The sequence below is a fragment of the Oreochromis aureus genome, linkage group 7, assembly GCF_013358895.1.
Source record: "Oreochromis aureus strain Israel breed Guangdong linkage group 7, ZZ_aureus, whole genome shotgun sequence".
Classification (NCBI taxonomy): domain Eukaryota; kingdom Metazoa; phylum Chordata; class Actinopteri; order Cichliformes; family Cichlidae; genus Oreochromis; species Oreochromis aureus.
The window spans coordinates 42,742,199-42,762,677 of record NC_052948.1 but is presented as its reverse complement, the minus strand read 5'-3'; the positions used below and the strand labels follow the sequence as shown (position 1 = coordinate 42,762,677).

At 41.6% G+C, this 20,479-nt stretch overlaps 2 protein-coding genes across 2 annotated transcripts; both read left to right on the top strand.

Moving 5' to 3' along the window:
- The first annotated feature begins 1,089 nt into the window (after positions 1–1,089).
- slc35e4 (solute carrier family 35 member E4) lies at positions 1,090–7,531 on the top strand. Its single transcript, XM_031742563.2, has 3 exons — positions 1,090–1,263; positions 2,161–2,777; positions 6,532–7,531. The coding sequence occupies exons 2-3, from the start codon at positions 2,180–2,182 to the stop codon at positions 7,068–7,070; spliced, it is 1,137 nt and encodes a 378-aa protein (XP_031598423.1). The 5' UTR covers positions 1,090–1,263; positions 2,161–2,179; the 3' UTR covers positions 7,071–7,531.
- Positions 7,532–11,195: 3,664 nt separating this feature from the next.
- On the top strand, positions 11,196–16,986 carry smtna (smoothelin a). The gene is made up of 8 exons (XM_031742449.2): positions 11,196–11,416; positions 11,943–12,045; positions 13,509–13,584; positions 13,699–13,827; positions 13,917–13,974; positions 14,183–14,285; positions 14,412–14,563; positions 14,691–16,986. Exons 2-8 carry the CDS (start codon positions 11,962–11,964, stop codon positions 14,836–14,838), a joined length of 750 nt encoding a protein of 249 aa, XP_031598309.1. The 5' UTR covers positions 11,196–11,416; positions 11,943–11,961; the 3' UTR covers positions 14,839–16,986.
- The last annotated feature ends 3,493 nt before the right edge of the window (positions 16,987–20,479 follow it).

Genomic DNA, 20,479 nt, shown 5'->3' with positions numbered 1-20,479 from the left:
ATCGGAATGGGGAAGAAAGACATTTTAAGTGACTCTGAATCTGGCCGGTTGTTGGTCTGAGATGATCTGAGTATTTGAGAAGCTGCTGATCAACTGAGACTTTCCCACACAGCCATCTCTGGGGTTTACAGAGAATGGTCTGATAAATATAAAGTGAGCAGCAGTTCTCTGGGTGAAAATGCCTTTTAAATTCCAGAGGTCAGAGGGGAATGGCCAGGCTGCTTCAAAGTGAAAGGAAGGCTGCAGTAAGTCAAATGACCACTTGCTACACCCAAGGTATGCAGAAGGGCATTTCTGAATGTACAACATGTTGGAGCATATGGGCTACAGAAGCAGAAGAGCACACTAGGTGGCACTCCTGTTAGCCAGGAAACTAAAGCTACAGTTTACACAGGATCACCAAACTTTAGAGTAGAGGGCATCAGATTTTTGAGACGTAAGGTCAGAATTTGTAGTTATTTATTAATTAACTAACCTGTCCTGTCAGGCATCTTCAGCAAGCACAATCATGGTCTGAATGCACTGTTGTGCCAAACACATTTGATTTTCAAATAGGAACTCTATTCAAGTTTATTATTTATATATATATATATATTTATATATATATATATATATATATATATCATATATATATATATATATATATATATATATATATATATATATATATATATATATATTTATTATATATATATATATATATATATATATATATATATATATATATATATATATATATATATATATATATAGGCATAGCGAGAGTAATAATTCAAAAATAACTGATACCCATCTATCAAGGTGTCAGAGAGTGAGAGAGGTGTGAGAATCATTCCTAGTGTTCTCTATAAAACTGTACAACAACTCTTCTTCCTGTGACAGGTGAGCACTCCTGTCAGGTATAAGATTCAACACACATATTTTTGTTATACACCTTCATGCAGCCGGTTTTTAAGATTTCTTATTATTGCACTAATGTCGTGCACAGTTTTTTTTTTTTGTTTTTTTTTATCCTAGACTCGATTATTCAGTTCTTTAACTGATCGGAGCCACTTAGGATTAAGCTGGGCTAGATGGAGCTCGTGAACTAAAAATGAGTGTGACATACTAAAACTCTGTGTAGTATGTCATAAAAGGGCAATGCCACAGTTAAAAACAGTGGCATTGCCCTTTAAGTGAACTGTCCAATGACACCACCCGGCTCGGCTCGGCTGACAGTTTGGTGACCGAGTGACGGAGATTTGGGGATGCTGTCAGAACAAGGTAAAAACGGAGAAGCTCATATTCTGATCAAGTATCTCTGAGGTGTATCTAACTGGTTTCTAACTCGTCGCAAAGTCTGTAGGATAAACTGCTGTTTCCTTTTTTCCTTAATATTCTTGTAGCTAACAACCTGCTGTTAGCTAACACTGCGGTTTAGAGTCTCGAGCTAGCGTTAGCATGAGCATAAAGGCATTTAGCCGTCTGGTGTCAAGTGTCAGTCCACAGTAGAGGTCAGATAACTTCAGACACATTATTGTTAAACTGTGTCAGGCTGGAACTGTTAAATTTAAAGCGCTCGGGGCCATGAATGAAATGCTGTCAGAGTGCACTGCACTTAGCGTTATATGTCGCTTCTGATATCAGGCTCTCGCTCTGCTCCTCCAGAGCTGGGAAAAAGATGCTATTTGTTGCCTGTATAAACGAGAAAAAACATAATTCCCCTGATTTCATGTGTAGATTAATACTTATAGGCTTTAAATGACAGGCGCATGGCATGCCCCATCGTGTTTACAGCTCACTGGCTCGTCACTTGCGGTCCTTTTGCTGCACGTCGGGATAATAATAACCAATCCAGTCATTCCCCGTCGTGTGTGGGAAGGCGCGGACGGTTTTCCAGCCCGCCCCGAGCTCCTCTCCTCCGGCTGTCTTACTGTTGGATAATGTCATATTGCCAACGCAGGGGTGTGTTACACAATCAGGCCGTCATGTAAAACAGAAACACGTGTCTATAGGCGGTGCTGAAAAACGCACTTTTTTTTTTTTTACTGGGCAACAAAAAGACCGCAGAGTGGGTAAAAACAGCCGCCTCTCGGTTATTTTCGCAGCTTTCAGCCGGTTTTTATCATCCATTTGTGATTGAGATGAGAGGTGCGAGCTGAACATGTGTTTTCCTTATAGAGAGGACAATGATACGAACATGATCAGCGCCGATGGCTTCTCAAAATGCGAGGCGACCCTGCAAGAGACAGGGAGGAGGAGGAGGAGGCCACCCGCAGAGATGCTCCATCTGCTGTCAGCTGTCATTGTTTGGCTGGTGACCGGCACCACCATCTCCAGCCTCAACAAATGGATATTTGCCGTTTACAACTTCAGGTACCCCCTGCTGCTGTCAGCTCTGCACATGCTGACAGCCATAGTGGTGGATTACGGCCTGATCAAGCTGCAGGTGATCCGCCACAGAGGGGTCGGAGAGCAGGACCTGACCCCCAGCGCAAAATGTAAGGTGTTCCTGTTGAGCCTGACGTTTTGTGCCAGCATCGCCTTTGGAAACATGGGTCTGAACTATGTCCAGCTGTCATTTGCACAAATGATATACACTACAACCCCGCTTTTTACCCTGGCCATCTCCACACTGATCTTAGGCAAGCAGCATCACATCATCAAATACACAGCCATGATGCCCATCTGCCTGGGAGCGTCTTTCAGCATTATGGGAGAGGTCCAGTTCGATCAGACTGGCTGCTTCTTTGTGTTCGCAGCAACCATGCTGAGAGGGGTCAAGTCCATTCAGCAGAGTGAGTACCACTTTCACTGCATCACTGTCCCGTTTTGCCACGCTGGGAAGCGGGCATGTTGTTTTGTCCCGTTGCTAAAGAAAACAATAACCCTCTCCACAACTGACATCAGGGAGCATTTTAGACACTGCAGCCGTCTGCGGTCCTGGACCTTCTTAGAAATTTGGTGATTCACTTCTCCGTTCATAAACGCACCCTAGCATTAAGGTGGAATGGCACATTGGCTGGTTTTTCCGTTGCTAGGGGAACGTGATAAATAAACACATACGTTTTTGTGGTATGCCCCAGTGACTGGCTGATCTGTTGTATGTTTATGTTGGTTCCTAATATAAACTTTAATTTCATTATGAAGATTTTATTTTCTTTACATTTGCTGCTCAGGTTTCCATTTACTGAATGAGCTTTTTGTACAGTCAACATTTCAGAAAATCCACCACAAACCGAGACGTTTTTCAATTACAAATCAGTTAAGTTTAACACTTTGGTTGTTCTTTGCAGTCCTGTGTGTCCCTCACTCTCTAACTTTCCTATCTAGCTATCTAATAAAGACCTAAAATGCCCTAAAAATAATAATAAAGGCCAGATTGTTGCTTGATTTTGTTAAACCTTTAAAAGATTCTTAAGAGAACTTTAAAGTTCTTGATTGAATTCTCTAAATGACGTAAAAATGAATGGCTTTCAGTTGAAAAACCATGCGAGAGATTCCTTTCTTAGATTGATGTCATGTGGACTAACTTTTGCCCTTGCTGCATTTGTCCGGTGTACTCGTTCACCTAATGTTCTGAGCTCTCACTGGAGCTTTCATTACATAAATTGCTTTAAAGCTGCAAACTGATTGCGCCACAGATCGGTAGCTTAGCTTCTGCAACGTCATCAGTCTTCATAAGAATGTGGTTGTCAGAGAGGGACAAAAAGAGTCTCTAAACACACGTATAAAGAGAGGCCCTGTCTTTAGTCTGTTGCACAAGCAGACATGCAGGTTGCTCAGAGGAATGTAATGCTGCACACTTTGTTCCTGGTGGAGCAGAGGGACGGGCACGCTCATAACCTCGGGGGTTATCACTTCAAATCCCTTCTTAACAAATTGCAGATGGTTTTGGCTTGTTGCTTTGTTTAAATGCTGGAAGGAAAATGTAGGTCCTGCTTTTGCTTTTGGGATGTAATATGTAAACGATGTCCTGAACATTTTATTTTTAATCATGGCTAAAATTTTATGCCCTCAGATGTTGTCTCAGGTTTCAAGAAGCTATTTTAAGCCTCTTACGCATGTTGTCGCAACAGTTTATTTTTCTACTCTGACACACTTTGTTAGGGGATTTTTTTTTTTTTAAACATTCAGCATTTAGAGTTTTGTTTTGTTGTTTAACAGTAATGTGTTTGATTTTCCGCTGACATCATGGCATATTACACAAATTTCCCAAAAAGGAGATTTACATAATGAGCTTCTGACTGATTTTTCTCCCTCCTTTTGATGGACACCTTTTTCAGTTTGCTCATAAAAGCACACGGACCTGCTGTTATGAAAGTACTCCCTGTGTTTTTGCTAGGAAATATGTCTGAATCTGATTGGTAGCAGTATCAGTAACATTGCCCGTTACAAAAGTATCTTTTGTAATGGGCAATGTTACAGTAATACAGAATTTTTTGTTGCCTCTCACACATTATGCTAACTAAATAGACTGTATATAAAGGCTGGACATAACTACCACGCTGGAGTCATTTTAAAGGCTCTACGTTCGCATTTGGCCCCTGTCACGTGAGCCAGACCTGACCAAATATGGACGAGAGAGTGGAGCATTAACTTGTCAGTTAGTGCTAGCAGGCTCTGTTAGCATGCTATGTCCATACCATACTGCTGCAACACACTGATAGACATATTTGCTAATTAGACTAATAAAGCACTAAATTTCCACTTACCACAGCTGATGCACAAGCTTCTGGGATGCTCTGCACCTCATAGCAAACCATAACATTAGTAGACTATAGGGCTGCCACGATTAGTCGACTAGTCACGATTACGTCGACTATCAAAATCGTCGACGACTAATTTAATAGTCGACGCGTCGTTTGAAGCTTTGTAAGATCCCAAAAGATGCAGGAATAAGTAGTAGGATTTAAGAGTGTAATAACGGACTGAAACAGAAGATGGCAGCACTGCATGTACAAGGATGCCAGCTGCCGTTAAACCCGAAGAAGAAACTGTCCCAGAATTCATAGCGCAGCTCAGCTCAGTTTCCAACAATGGCGGCAGCTAGTTAGTTTTAATGTTACTGTTATTATTCTTTCTGGGTCACAAAATAAACGTTTAACATATTTTCAGGCGAGAATGTAACTGTGTAAACTTCAAATATCTGCTCAGTTTATCAAGACACCACATATTTGCAAAAAGCGCTCCGACGCTCGTCTGTTACCCACTAGCTCCATAGCTAGCCGGGGCAAGGCTCACTAGAGCTGAGAACACCGGACTCCCGGCAAATCTTTCGCTACTCAGGTTAAACATGATATATAAGCCACTTAGATAACTTAAAAATGTTATTGTTTGGCTTTTTTCAGTATTTTATTTGTTCATGAGTAAATCGGTTTGGCTGAAAGTTATAGTTTTACACAGCTGAATAAACGTCAAGCAGACACCTGATTATCAGAAGTGTGAGATGCTCCAGAATATACTCCGGTGTCCTGTTATATTTTAGATAGCAAGGAGCAGACGGCTGCGTTTATTAAACTCCACCAAAACAATCTGCAAATTTCATTTAAATTTAATAAACTATCATCTTGTCTTCATTTTTAGTTAGCACATACCTTAAACACTTAAAGTTGTAAGCTAATGATAGTTATATAAGAGCAGATGCATGCTGGTGCAATAAGCTGTCACGGAATGGATGCATGATCTGATTAGTCGACTAATCGCAAAAATAATCGGTGACTAGTCGACTATCAAAATAATCGTTTGTGGCAGCCCTAGTAGACTATTAAGCATGTTCCAAAAAGTAGGAACAGCACAAGCATGGTGTAAAAGGTCCAGCTCAGTGAGGCACAGCAGATAATTATCACCTGTCTGCGATGTTATGAAAATGAAAACTATGAAATTTATCTACTTGTATCAGGCTGTAAACATGTGGTTAGTGTTGTAATCTTCAGCAACTTTTGGCATGGGAGTATATTGGAATTTACTGCTTTAAGTGGTCGTTAAAGGAACTTCACTTCAATGTTGATTACATTTTGACAGACTGAAGGGTAATAGCCATTTGAATTGTGTGTGTGTGTGTAGCATTGTTGTTACAACAGATGCAGCTGTCACAGAGAGATTACAGATGTAAATATAAAGTTAACCAGATAAACTGATTTCCCCTGAATGAGTAAAGATCAGGACATTGATGTGACTGGATAAGCTTGAAGTGTTTCCTCTTTCTATTGCAAAGCCTCTGCGTACTTTCAGTTGTATACACGTCTTTTCTGTATATGCAACTCTTTATGTGCTGGGGTGGGGGTTTGTTGTCACCAGTCTCATCAGACCATTGATGCACCTGCAGCTCCACGTTGCTGTTATTGTGCAGCATCTCCACCACTTACAGCATGTGTGGGACTATTAAAATGAAAGAACTGCTGTCATGTTTTTTAGCTTGTGACACCGCTAGCTGTGACTCAGTATCTTTACTTTGACACAACTGGGCAGTGCTTAGTTTTAGGTTTTCTATATGGGAATAAGTAGTGTGTTCTGTTTGTAACTGCTGTGTACATTTGTCTGTTTTTGTAGGTATTTTACTTCAGGAGGAAAAGATCAACTCCGTGTTCCTGCTGTACCTGATGTCCATTCCCAGTTTCTGCATCTTGGCCATAGCTGCTCTCGCCTTGGAAAACTGGGCCATGCTCGAGTCGCCGCTTCATTACGACCGCCACCTGTGGGTCTTCATCTTGCTCAGCTGCCTGGGCTCGGTCATGTACAACTTGGCCAGCTGCTGCGTCATCACACTCACCTCGGCCGTCACTCTGCACATCCTTGGCAACCTTAGCGTGGTGGGAAACCTGCTGTTGTCTCAACTGCTCTTCGGCAGCGAACTGTCGGCCCTGAGCTGCGCCGGCGCAGTGCTCACGTTGTCTGGCATGCTCATCTATCAGAACTCAGAATTTATCGTTAGCTACCTGGATGCACGAAGGGCCAAAGCGAAAGGCTCTGTACGAGTGGATTTTCACAGTGCACGTGGAGAAGACTTGGTTAAAGCTAGTGCATCTGATAAAACATATCATCCCCATCATCAGGGCACAGACAGAAAACAGGAAGACAAAATAGACTGAAAAGAAAAGAGGAGTTGTACACTAATGTGTGACTTTATACAGCTATAGTGTTGCTAACAGTGACAGATGTTTTTTAATTTTTTTTTGACTTCCTCACTGTGCCACTTTATTTATCTCCTGTTCACACAGAACTGGAGTCTGCAGAGAGGAAAAGCTGCCTTTTTGCATTAGTACTATTACTATTATTTATTTATATATATATTTTTTTGGTTCACAATGAAGGTAACTTTTTTTTTTTTTTTTTTTTGCCCTTATCCGTGTCACATATAGCCTATAGCGGTATATGCATGCATGAGCACACTGAACTCTTTGATACCTCATCAGGTATTCACACTGTCACTCTTACTACTCCACTGTGAAAATGTTCTCGTATCCAGAGGGCTCTAATCAACGTTTTGGGTGTCTGTTGTGGATATTATCCACTATAGTAAAGCCTCATAGATGGGGTGGGGGGGGGGGTGGGGGGGGTGGCGGGGAGGCGGGGCCTCAGATCTGAGCGGGCACAATTTGTAATAAAAAGCTATATTTATGGTACTGTTACCTGACACTCTCCCGGCCCTGTTGTGGTAAGGGACTGGGTAATTTTGGCAGCTTTTTTATGTAGACATGTAATGTGGGTAGCTTGTTAAATAAAGGCAAAGGCACTGCTGTTGTGAGTGTTGGTAAGTTATGAGTATGGATAGAGCTGACACTTCTGTGCAATGCCACACCACATTTCCACTCCTGAAGCACATTTTTAATAAGAGGCTGTGTTTCGTCCTACTATATGAACGTCAGTGTGGCTTTCCTCTTCAGGCCTAAATTTTGTTCTCGCACCAACCTGGAAAGACGGTCTCTGTAGAGCTAGTCCAATTATTTCCAACTTTTACAACAGTGGACCGATAATTAGGTTCACAAGGTCTCTAAGGAGTGTCACTCAACCTTAGCTGGCTTTTCCCTCTGGAAGACCCGAGGACGGAAAAAAAAAGACTTGAGATGTACTTTAAGGTCGCTTCTTAAATCCTAACCTTTGTGTCATTGTTAAGCGGGCAAGTCTTAGAAAAACTGACTTCTTTTAAAAAGTGTTCCGTTTTCACTCTCAGTATTTAAAAAGCATCTTATAATGACATATTTTATCACCCCTCTGATATTTATGTGAAAGAAAATATTTATTTTTTAGGACCTTAGCAATAATCAGAGGTGTTTAATGCTGTGGAATTTGGTCCTCAAGTGTCTTACAGCTGTATACATGCTTGCATGCTTTTGCTCCAGAAAGCATCCAAAATATCCTCGGATGCTTGTTGCACACCTTCCTACATGCACGGTATGCCAAATGTTTACTTTAAAGCTCTTTTTTTTGTTGTTGCTTTTTTTGTCTTGTGAAACCTGTTCTGTCAGTGACCAGATACGATCAGTGCTCACGTACAGTCTGAGCTCTCGAAAGATGAAAACAACAAAGCCCTACGTGGAGAAAGGCTCAGTATGACGCACCAGTTTTTTCAGCATGTTTCACCGTAAGAATAAAAGCAAACAACGCATGTTGATTCAGCTGAATAACATTTCAAGGATGTCATTCATGAAAATTACTCAATGTGTAAGATGCTTTTATAATTCCATGATCAGTTGAAAATGGTTGCATTTAATTTCTTTTCCAGTTTGTATGGTTTTACTGGTTTTATATTTCTTAATAACAGCACTCACATTTAAAAGTGATGTTCAACAGATCATTTCACTGGTTTTAGGCTACTCTACTGAATACCTCAACTGTTAAACAGGACTTACCGCCCTTCAGCTTTTCAATAGTCATAAAGAAACCACAGCAAGGGAGATCGATCACAGATAAAATAGTTCATATTTACATTTTGACAATTTAATAATCGGTAAGCTGTAGTTGGTTTGCAGGTTTATGATCTAATTTCACAGTCTCAGCTCTGTTTGGCAGGTTTGGCTACTTGTTCTCGTCATGTTTGAGTAGATTATAAGTCTGGAGAAGATAAAAACAATACAATTGTTGCATTGACACGGTACGAAGACGCTGCCTTCAAAGCCTACAGTTCCTGTGCATACTGGGTTTGATTGTTTGCAAAGCTAGTTGGATGTAAATAGCTATTTTATTTTGTTATGTATTTTATAGTCATATGACTGGTTGAAACTATACTGGTTCAGGAATGAAACGTCTGCCTCATGCCTTATTTGGACATACTGTAGATGAGAATGCAGGGTTTTGATGAATGCTGTAGGTGTTTTTCTTGTTTACAGGCAAAGATACGGCTCATCCATGTACACGTGACCTGCAAATGTATGAAAAGAAAAAAATGGACTGGTATAATAAAATAACAAAACCAAACACCTAATTTCTGAATTGCCTTGTTCTTGAAACTGCATTCATATCTGAAATGAATTCAACACCAACTTCCTGTTTTGTGGTTCGAGAGACCAGCCACATCCTTTGTAATTGATGTAATTATATGCTTAGGTTGGGTAAGTGAGCTTAAACTGAATCCTAAACACAGTCTAACTCTATCTTAGGAGACATTAGCATTTTTTACTATTGTACATACACTTATTGGATACTTTATTAGCCACACCTTGCTAATACTGTGTTGGACTCCCTTTTCCTTTCAGAACTGCGTTAATTCTTCATGATATAGATTCAACAAGGTGCTGGAAACATTCCTCAGAGATTTTAGTTCCTATCGATATGATTGCATCACAGAGTTACTGCAGGTTTGTCGGCTAAACATCCATGATGCGAATGAGGGGGATGGCCGTGATCAGCCAACACAGGTAGGCTGTGTTGTTGGTACGAAGGGGCTCAAAATGTGCCAAGAAAATATCCACTGAACCATTGAAACAAGTCAGGATAGATCCATGCTTTCATGTTGTTTACACAAAACCACGGCTCATCAGACCAGGCAACGCTTTTCACATTTTCTGTTGTCCATGTTTGACGAGGCCGTGGCATCAGTATCCTGTTCGTAGCTCACAGTAGTGGCAGCCTGTGTGGTCTTCTGCTGTTATAGCCCATCTGATATAAGATCTGATATGTCATGTGTAGTCACAGGTGCCTTTCTGCATACCTTGGCTGTAACAAGTGGTTATTTTTGTTACAGTTGCCTTCTTATCAGCTCAAACAGTCTGCCCATTCTCCCTCCTCCTCTGGCATCACAAGGCATTTTTGCCCAAGAACGGCCACTCGCTGGATATTTTCTGTTTTTTTTGGACTGTTCTCTGTAAACCCTAGAGATGGATTTATGGGAAAATCCCAGCAGATCAGCAGTTTCTGAAATACTCAGACTAGTGTGTCTACCACCAACAATGTTCTTTTATCAACTTTTATCGCCTGTCTTCTTGATTCTGATGCTCGGTTTGAGGTTGATTAGATATTTGCATTGATAAGCAGCTGAAGAGGTCCACCTAACAAAGTGGGAGGTGAGTATCATTAAGGTCCTCAGCAACTTTCAGATATGTGCAGTTCACTGATTGGGAAATGAGTAACAGATAGAATAGAGCTGGAACTCATTTTCATTACTGATTCAAGATCCACTTGTTAGAAGATTTGAAAACTTTGAATCAGCTTGTATAACTTTAGCAATACCCAGCTTTTCCTGCAGCTTGAAAAATCTGTGCTGGGAAAAAAAAGGTCTATTGAGCCACCTCATGTTGGTTCTTTCTCGCTTTGAGGGCATTTTGAAGCAGTTATGCATGCTCACCACTGGGTGGAGCAATTTGTGTGCTTTGTGATTTATTGGCACCATATCTTAGGCTCTAAAACTTTTTAAACACTTAACAGAGTCACAGCTGAAGTTGAGCATATTTTTTTAAGCTGTTTTCTCCCAGACGCTTGTTTGTATCCGTCTCTCTGTGTCTGCGCGCCGTCCTCCTTTACAGACATTCTGACTTCTGTAAACAAAAGTCCAGTGGTCATACTTTTGCCTCAATAAGGCAGTGCTCCTCACTTTTTTGCCACTGTTAACTCCTTATTTTCCACCCCGATGATTCGTCTGGAGCACTCCAGTAGAGCCATGGTTTATATGAGGTTATGCGCCATAAATTTTCACATGGCATCATCCAGAATCCACTAACAAGAGGAGGAGGGACTCTTCTGAAGGTGACAGAGATGGATGAACCAGGACCTGATGTGTTTCTTTCTTCTTCTCCTCCTCCTCTTTCATCCCTTTTTGGGTGGTTCGTGTAAGCAATCTGCACTCTCTCTCCAAACATGCATCTTTACGAAGCGCTGCAGTGTGAGGTGTGATGTCAGGGCTGAGCTCCCACAGCTCCCCAGAGAACTTTAAAGGAGGATCAAGGAGAGGAGCAAGGCGTGCTGACTCCTGAAGATCACTACAAAACGCACCCTGAAACAGGTGAGTCACACCAAACCTCAGCAGCTGCCAACCCCCGATCTGAATCTCTAATTTTCAGTCTTGTTACTTTGTGCTTCCCATGTCGTGTCATGACTGAGTACCAGATTTTTCCAGTGTCTCAGCACATAGTTGCACGCTGTTATCAGATTCTTTTAGTAATGCTTGCTACATTACTATATTTGTACGTGTTTTTCCCCCCTCTGTGCCGTAGTCAGGCATCTGCTGTGATAAACTGAGGCGTCCTTCTGTGTCGGCAAAGTCTCACAGAGTAGTTTGTATTAGAATTACTGACTGCATGTAGACAAATTCTTCAGATCTATCTGTAAAACTTGGGCTTTATTTTTACTGTAAACAGTGAGCACTATCTGGCCTGGTTGGTCAGAAATAATTCAAGTATTTTGAATCCTGTGTCAGTGATTAACTTTGGATTATTATGGCAAAGCTTTTGCTAAAAAACAACAACCAAAGAACCCAGAAAGTCAAGAATTATTTCAGTATGAGTCAGAACAGCTCTGTTTTTATACAGCCAGGTTCACCTGTCAGACATGGAGTCAAAAACTGATGGCAAATCATTGCTAACCAGCGAAGAACTGGCTGCTATTGAGGATGAAGATGTTCTCAACAAGATGGTGAGTGAGTTACAGGTGGCTTCAGCCAATCAAAGTCTCCATATCACATCTATGCAAAGAAAAAGCAGTGAGCGAATTGTTGTCTTGTTTCCATTTTTGCCATCCTGTGTGTTCTAAACTGCGTAATTTCTGACATTTAAATAATTATTTAAATTCAGTTTTATTGATACAGCACCAAATCACAACAACCGTTGCCTCAAGATGCTTTATATTGTAAGATAAATGCCCTACAATATCAGAGAGACATGACCAGCTGGGTGTTGAAAGGAAAGGAAAGGAAAGGAAAGGAAAGGAAAGGAAAGGAAAGGAAAGGAAAGGAAAGGCAGACAGGACAAAACACAAATTATGGGAATGAGAAGACTGGTTTGTGACCAATAAACACAAGGAGAATGAAAACGGGTGAGCGGAAAAGAAACGCTCAGTGCTCATCATGGGAAGTCCCCCAACATCCTGAGTCTATAGCATCATAACTATGGCATAATTAAGGGTCACCTGATCCAGCTGATTGCTGTTATAAGCTTGTTGTGATCCTCATCTTAAAAGTAGAAAAGGTGTCTGTCTCCTGAATCCAAACTGGGAGCTGGTTCCACAGGCGAGGGGCCTGATGGCTGAAGTCTCCGCCTTCCACTCTACTTTTAGAAACTCTACACTGTATTTGATGTAATGCATTTTTTTAAATGATTCTCACTCAGTTTTCTGCTTTAGTTTAGTATAATTTGGGGGGATTTCTATCAACTTTCAATTCAAGTTGAAATTAAAATCTATTTGTTAACTTATTTATGTTTTTGTTTTGTTTTTTTGTTAAGTGACAATGCTAAGTTTCATTTATTGTGTGTAACTTAAATCTGTTGGGTTGATCTGATTTGTTAACTTAATTTAATTAAATCACGTGTTACCAGTTGACATAATGATGATCTTTTTTTGGGAACCACAAAAAAACTTATATATACGGAGAATGATTTTAAATTCAATTCAATAACTCTTTTAGTAGTTCTTTTATTTCTGGTTTAAATCTGGGGCCAATGATGAGAAGCTAATATGGGCGAAAGATTATGTTCTCCCTCTCTCTCCTGAGAGAATAACTGCAGCACTTTGGATTAATTGAAGGCTTTTAGGGAGCTTTCAAAACAGTCTGATAATAATGAATCACAGTAGTCCAGCTGAGAGGTAACAAATGTGTGGGCTAGTTTTTCAGCATCGCTCTGGATTATTGCACAGACGACAAAAAGCAGTCCTACATATTTGTTTAATGTGCGCACTGAAGGACGTATCCTGGTTAGAAAAACGACTCCAAGATTCCTCACAGTGTTGCTGGAAGCCAAATTAATGGCATTACTTAGGACTAAGTAACCTCAGTTTTATCTGGATTTACAAGACATCCCTGCAGTCATATAAAAATATTCTGAAAGACCGGATTACAAGGTGGTTTATATCTGTTTCTTTACCTGTAATTATCTTTTTAGCTCGACAACACCTCAGATTTTGAAGAGAGACGGATGATCCGTTCTGCATTAAGGGATCTCCTGAAGAAAAAACGAGGTGAAATCTCAGGAAAAGTTTGACAGCTCTGTCAAATAGTGAGGGGAAGTGCTATAATCATTGCTCATTTGGTGCTTTGCTTTTTTTTTCTCTCTTTAAATTGCCTATCATCAGAAAAACGGGAGCAGGAGCGAGGGTTAAGGCAGCAAAACCTAAGACAGCAAGGTCTGAGCAAAGCGGGAACGACAGGCGGGACCGTTAGCATAGGAAGAGCATCCATGAACCAGCAGCCACCAATAAACAGTAACCGTGAACCCCCTATGGTTTGTGAACGCATCATCCTGCACTTCAGTTTTAATATTTTAACACTTTAATTCTCTTCATCATTTTAGAACCAAGCAGCCAGCCATCTCCATCAGCATCTGCTCCCTTTAACAGGACTGGAGGCAGGTGAGTCATGTGCAAGGCAGCGTAGGTGAACATTTTTGCAAAAAGAGGATTAAAGAACAATCATCTGCTTGTTTGATATAGGAATGATGCTTCAGCACTGCCACTCAATGAGGGGGAAAAGCATTTGTGCTCAAAGCATTTGCCATGTGAAAAGATGAGGTGACCCGTACTTTTGTGATCAGCGTGTGTCTTTGTTTCCTCTCCTCAGCAAGGCCAGTTCTGCTGCTGCTCCTCCTGCTGCGGCACCCAACGCTAAGAATGTCAAACAGATGCTTCTGGACTGGTGCAGGGCCAAAACAGAGCCATATGAGGTAAATAAGCCCTACCTCACTCTGTCTGTGAATTATTGCCCCGTGGAGCTATACATAGCCCTGACTCTTATGTCCCTCTTGCTCCCACTTTTCCCTCTAAACTTATCCCGCTCTGGTATGAAACAGGGGGTGGACATTCAGAACTTCTCCTCCAGCTGGAAGGACGGCATTGCCTTTTGCGCCCTGGTGCACCGCTTCTTCCCTGACGCTTTCGAGTACTCCATCCTCAACCCCTACAAGCCCAAGGAAAACTTCCAGCTGGCTTTCAGCACTGCGGAGTGAGCTCTCCTTCCTTATATGTCCTATCTGCAAAAACTCGAGCTTTGAATTATAAATAACAAAGTAACTTTACACTTACATTGTTTCTCTCAAGTCATTTTTCACTGACATTTGCTCTTTCTGCAGGAGGTTGGCAGGCTGCCCCCCTCTGCTGGATGCCGATGACTTAGTCCGGATGAACGAGCCCGACTGGAAATGCGTGTACACATATATCCAGGAGTTTTACCGCTGTCTGGTGGAAAAAGGCCTGGTTAAAACCAAGAAGCGGCCATAGACTCAGAGCCTTCGGGAGTTGCTGTGATTACAGTTTTTACAAATATTACACACATTACCGCAAGCTGATGTCAAAAAGGGACAATGTTGTGTGCTTTTTTTCAACTAAATATTTACATCTCGCCTCCGATCACATCTGGCTCATGCATCACTCGAATGTGCCGAATGTGTAGTATTCATATTGGTTTGTGTGTGTTAGCAGGGGCTTGTGGGTGTCTGTGCTCTCAGTGGACAGCTGGCGCTTTGGATCAGTACATTCCAGTGAGATTACACATGTGTATTAATCCCACAGTCACAGGGAGATTCTGGGAACAACTTTTATGATGATGCTGTTAAGGGCCAGAGAGTGTGAGCACTACAGATCCATTTAATAAATATTAGTTCCATTATATGCGCTGTACCCCCTACTGTTATGTTGATAAAAATGGTACTAAAGCATTTCCCTGATCCCATTTTCTCCAGCAGCTGGTGGTGTGCTGGATACTTTAATGAACAGCTTACAATTTGCCTTGACACAAACATGTTTAAAAGATGTGGGCTGTCTGTGGCTCTGACTATCTCACCTTTAAAAATTGTGATCAGAACTTAATATATATACATTATGGACATGAAAGGGAATGATTGTACAGCCTACATCTTTACAAACTTCAAAAACAGAATTGGGTACACAAGTTTGAATTTATTCTGGATTGTCCATAAGCGACACATTATCAACAATGTCTTTAAACATTGACAAGTCCAAGGCCTGTTAACTCCTCATTAGTGATCATGATTGACTACGACTGGTAGTTTGTCTTGCAGCATTTATTTGATAGGACTCACTGATCAATACTCGGAATATTGAGAAAGTCTAAAGATGGAAAATTGCCAATTTACACAAGTTGGAAAGGTTTTTCTGAGCCATTTCTAAGCAACTGCAGAGTCCAAGATCATCAGTTCAAGCGACTGTATGCAAATACAAGTTATTCCGATATGTCACCGCTTTGCATAGATCTGGAAGAAGATGAGAGGAAGTTGGTCTGCATTTTCAGGAACAATCCCGGAACCTCTGAGGCTCAGCCTGCCTGCCAAGCCATAAACTGGAAACTGCTGAGAAAACCAGCATCACTATCCACACTGAAGGGCGTTTTACATCGCCATGGAGATAGAGGATGCTGACCAAGAAAGAAGCCCCTGCTCCAAAATCAACACCTTCAAGCTCGACTGAAATCTGCAGATCCCCACACGGACAAGGCACATGCCTTATGAAGAAAAAAATGTGTTATCAGACAAGACCGAGATTAAGCTATTTGACTACAGTGACAACAGGTGTGTTTGGAGTAAAGGTAAAGCTTCCACACTTACCAGCTTTTAAGCATGGTGGTGTTAGCATAATGCTCTGAGGCTGGGCTGCCAGTCGTACTGGTACGTTGCACAAACTGGATGGAATATTGAAGGAGGAGAACAACCTCCAAATTTTTCAACTTCACCTCAAATCAGCAGCTGGATCATTGAACAGTTGATGGTTCCAACAGCACAGTGATCCCAAACACATCAAAACAGGTTTTTGAATGGATAACGCAGGCTTATGCTAAGCTTCTGGAGCAGCCTTCCCAAAGCCCTGATCTCAACCCTAATGAAAATGTGTCGACTATGCTTGAAAGCCGGGTCCAGTTAAGGAAACAAACTAATTTAAATGAACTCTGCCGGTTCTGCCAAGAAGAGTGATCAAATATCCAGCCAGAACTGTGGCAGAAGCTTGTTATGCTTAAGCTTAGCAGCTTGCTGAGAGTCCCTGTACGAAATATTAGTGGGGTATATATTTGAATCTGTGTGGATTAGAAAAAATACAAAATTAAGTCAAACTTGTGCACCCAATTCTTGATTTTTAGAGTCTTTTTCCATCCTGGAAAAAGAACAGTACAAAGAAAGCATTAAAAGCCCCAAATTACCATGACATTCGTGCTCATGGTGAGTGGATGTAAACTCCTGATCACAAATGTTCCCTTTTTGGTGATGTTTCTTGTGATGTCTCACACTTTATTTTCTGGAATCTCTTGTATGTTCACAAGAGATTTTCTGATGTGCATTTAAATGCAGTCCAGCAAAATCTGTAGAATAATTTTCATACCTTGCAAAGAATCAAAATTAAAGGCTTTATTAAATGCTCTTTTAGAGAAAATGTTGCATGTAGTCAGTTTGGTTTGAATGCATTGTCACTGTATAGACTGCCCCTACTACCGGCCCAAACAGTAATAACAGTACTTTGGAGGTAGTATGTTATGTTTTCTGTTGAGACACAGTTGTTTTGTGCAGTTGTTTACTGCACCAGCTTGTGTGTAATAAGGAATATAATACAAACGTAAAAAAAAAATGCAAAGTCACAAACATTATACATCAAAATTCTGTTTCTTGATAGGCTCGTCAAAAACGCGTTTCCAGGAGCTCGGCATAACCACCATCAGTTGCTATTAACGCTTATTATTTTTGTTCGTTTAATGGATTGTTGTGATGTACATAATATTACATAATATTACCAGCTGCCAGTGCCCAAAGTGAAATTTAAATATTGACATATGGATCAATTTCTCGTATCAGTGACGCACTAATGTCAGATTAATGCGTCAGTGATAGGACAGATGCTCAGTTATTTCTGGCCGGCTGCACTTTGGCAGCTGAATTTTGTTTTGCCTGTCCTGCTCTGCCCACCCCCGGGTGTTCATGCTTTTATCTAGCGTGTATGTGTGATGGAGAGAGAGAAGGAGAGGGTGTGTGTTGGGAAGAGAGAGAGGGAAAGAGAGGCGCTGGGTCGGTGTGCGACTGCTGTGCAGGAGGTGCAGGCGGGATGCTGACTAAAAAGTGCACAGCTGCACCGGCGAACTGCGCGGGGTAGCCAGAGCCAGCGGTAGTAAGTAGGATGAGGTATAATCAGCTGCTGTATTACGGCACAGGCATCAATATGCAAGAGTCCGGGCGCATCAACCGTGACCGTTTTCTGTCCTGACAGCCCGGCGGCGGCGCAGGCTGCACTGTGACGAGACGATCCACGGTACCGACGGGTCGCATCAGCCCTGCAGACCGGACGGGTAGGTCTGTCTCCGGACCTCATCGATTTTACTCTGTGACAGCCAGCTCACGTTCATAAGTGTGCGCGAAAAGAAAAGAAGAAGAAGAGGACTGATGAATGTGTGAGCTCACCTTTTCGTTCACCTTGGAAATATAACAACGCATGAAAGGTAATTTTCTCCCCTCACAGCGTCAATGAGCCCGAGCAGCCGCTGTCTTTGTGTTTCTCTTGGCTGCACCTGTAAAACTGCGTTTTTTGTTGTTTTCTATAAGTCTCTTACCTTTGTGTATAATTATATATATAATGGAGCTGTCATTCAGACTTGCAGCCTCATGGGGGGGTGCATATGTGAAAGGCCCACCGGCACCGGGTTTTAAGCTCCAAAAGTTTCCTCTTCACTTCAAACCTGTGTGATTGCTATTACTCACACTTCTGTTTCACGGGTTATTGCTGTGATCACGTGAATTTCTCAGTTACAAAGATGTCCTCATTTGAACGTCATTCATTATTAACAGAGGTGTATAATTTATGAGTGGAAGGACTTGTAAACAAAATGGAGGGAGGCACCGGTCCTTCTTATGTCACACATCCTCTTCCTTGTAAACACAGGTGTAGATTTTAGGGTTGAACACATTTGACCCCATAAATAAAATCATGAAAGGAGCAGAGAAAATGCCTCTAAAATGCAGCAATGCTTCGTTCTTTTACTCTGGAAATATTATTTATTCAATATTCAAAGCTCGCAACACTGGATCTTTTCTGCTAAATGTAATTAATCCCACTGAGAGCACAAACACACACCCTGTTTTGATGTCAGTCAGAAGCTGCAAAGCTTGACTGATCATTTGCTGGAGCTCAGAAAGAAATGATGAGGATGAGGTCTAATGTTAGGACATTACAAATGTTGTTAGTTTATTAAATAACCTTAAGTTTATGTGATTTGTTATTTCCGGTAAGTCTCAATAACATAGCCAAAAAATACTGATTCTATAAAATGTGCAGGAAGTTTTGAATGTGGGCTTATTAGTGAATCTGTGAATAGATAAGAGGTGTGCATTTACTTTACTCCAAAGAAAAGGCACAGGAGTAGCCTGATATCATGCAAACTGTCAACTTGTTAAGCATCAAGATCCAGGCAGAAACAAAGGAGTGCAGGAGAGTAAATCAGCCTATATGTGTTCACTCACCAGAGATGGAATGAAATAAGAAAAGCTCATATTATACACATGCACACACACACACACACACACACACACACACACACACACACACACACACACACACACACACACACACACACACACACACACACACAAAATTGAGACACAAAGCCTGAAAGACTCACTGCGTTATATTCCAGGAGGCTGTTGTAAATTGTTATTTGTTGGGGTAGTTTTGACATTTCTAAACTGAAAGAAACAAATTGGAGCATTAAAATCACCAGAATGCAGGAAATGAAGTGTACAATGCTTCAAATTTCCTAGGGGACTAACACGTACCCCAGGTTAATGTGTTCCCTCCTGAATATTCAAGCGGAGCCGACACCTATGCTTGTGACCCACAGCATCTGTTGACATTGCCTGATGTGCTTCATTATCTGCAGCTGTGTCCCATCCGCTTTGCTTCCCTTCTGACTGAACTCAAATCTTAAAGTGAGAGATTACAAAAAGCAGTGTGCTCTAAAAGCACATTACAGCCCTATTCCTTATCTAAATAACCACTAACAATCTTTTCTTTTGCTTTGTAAGAGGGTCAGGGGCTAATTAACTTTGCTTAGCAGCTAGGGTGTAATCCAGGACGCAGCAGGCCTAAAGTTAGTTCCTTAGCCCAGTTGCCTAGTCATGATAACATCATCAGTGACGCCAAGGGAGCATGATGTGGACAGGTACTCAAAATAATGTAATACTCTTTCTCATTTTCCACTCACTGCAGGCACTTTTTTTGCTCTTCCACTTGTGTGCTGACAAGCGATGTTACAATTTTGTGCCTTTTTACATTCTGCAAGCAGAATCACTGTGATTTCTCTTTCCTTTAAACACCATTAAGAAAAATGTCATAAACACGATGTTACAGGTTGATGGATCGCCTGCCGCAGAAACAAGTTGGCACGGACTCTTGTGGCCATAAAGTACAGCCCGGAAACTGTTCATTAATTGGAGCTGGTCTGGATTTACCTCCACAACTCCAAACACAGGAAGCACCTCTGAGCAGCCAGTCGGAGAAGCTCAAGAAAGAGTCTGGATTGAATCCCATGCAGGTGGTTGTTATGCCAAAAAGGGGGACTGAGCAGATGCAGTCAGGGCAGACGAAGCCTGCATCCACTCCAGTAACACTGGCATGCATAAGCCGACCAAGGCCAACTGCTCTTGGAAATAAACCAAGGCGGACCAGAATTTCAGTGGAGCCATCCAACGAGATAGATTTGATCCCTATTTGCATCCCAGGACCTCAGAGTACAAACATACTCCTACACTCCCCGACAGATCCTTCATTGCCTCCACACAGTCCTCATTCTCCCCATAGCCCTCAGCCTTACCTGAACCCCACCCCCTGCCTTCCTCCACCACCACCACCACCACCACCCCCTCCTCCCTCT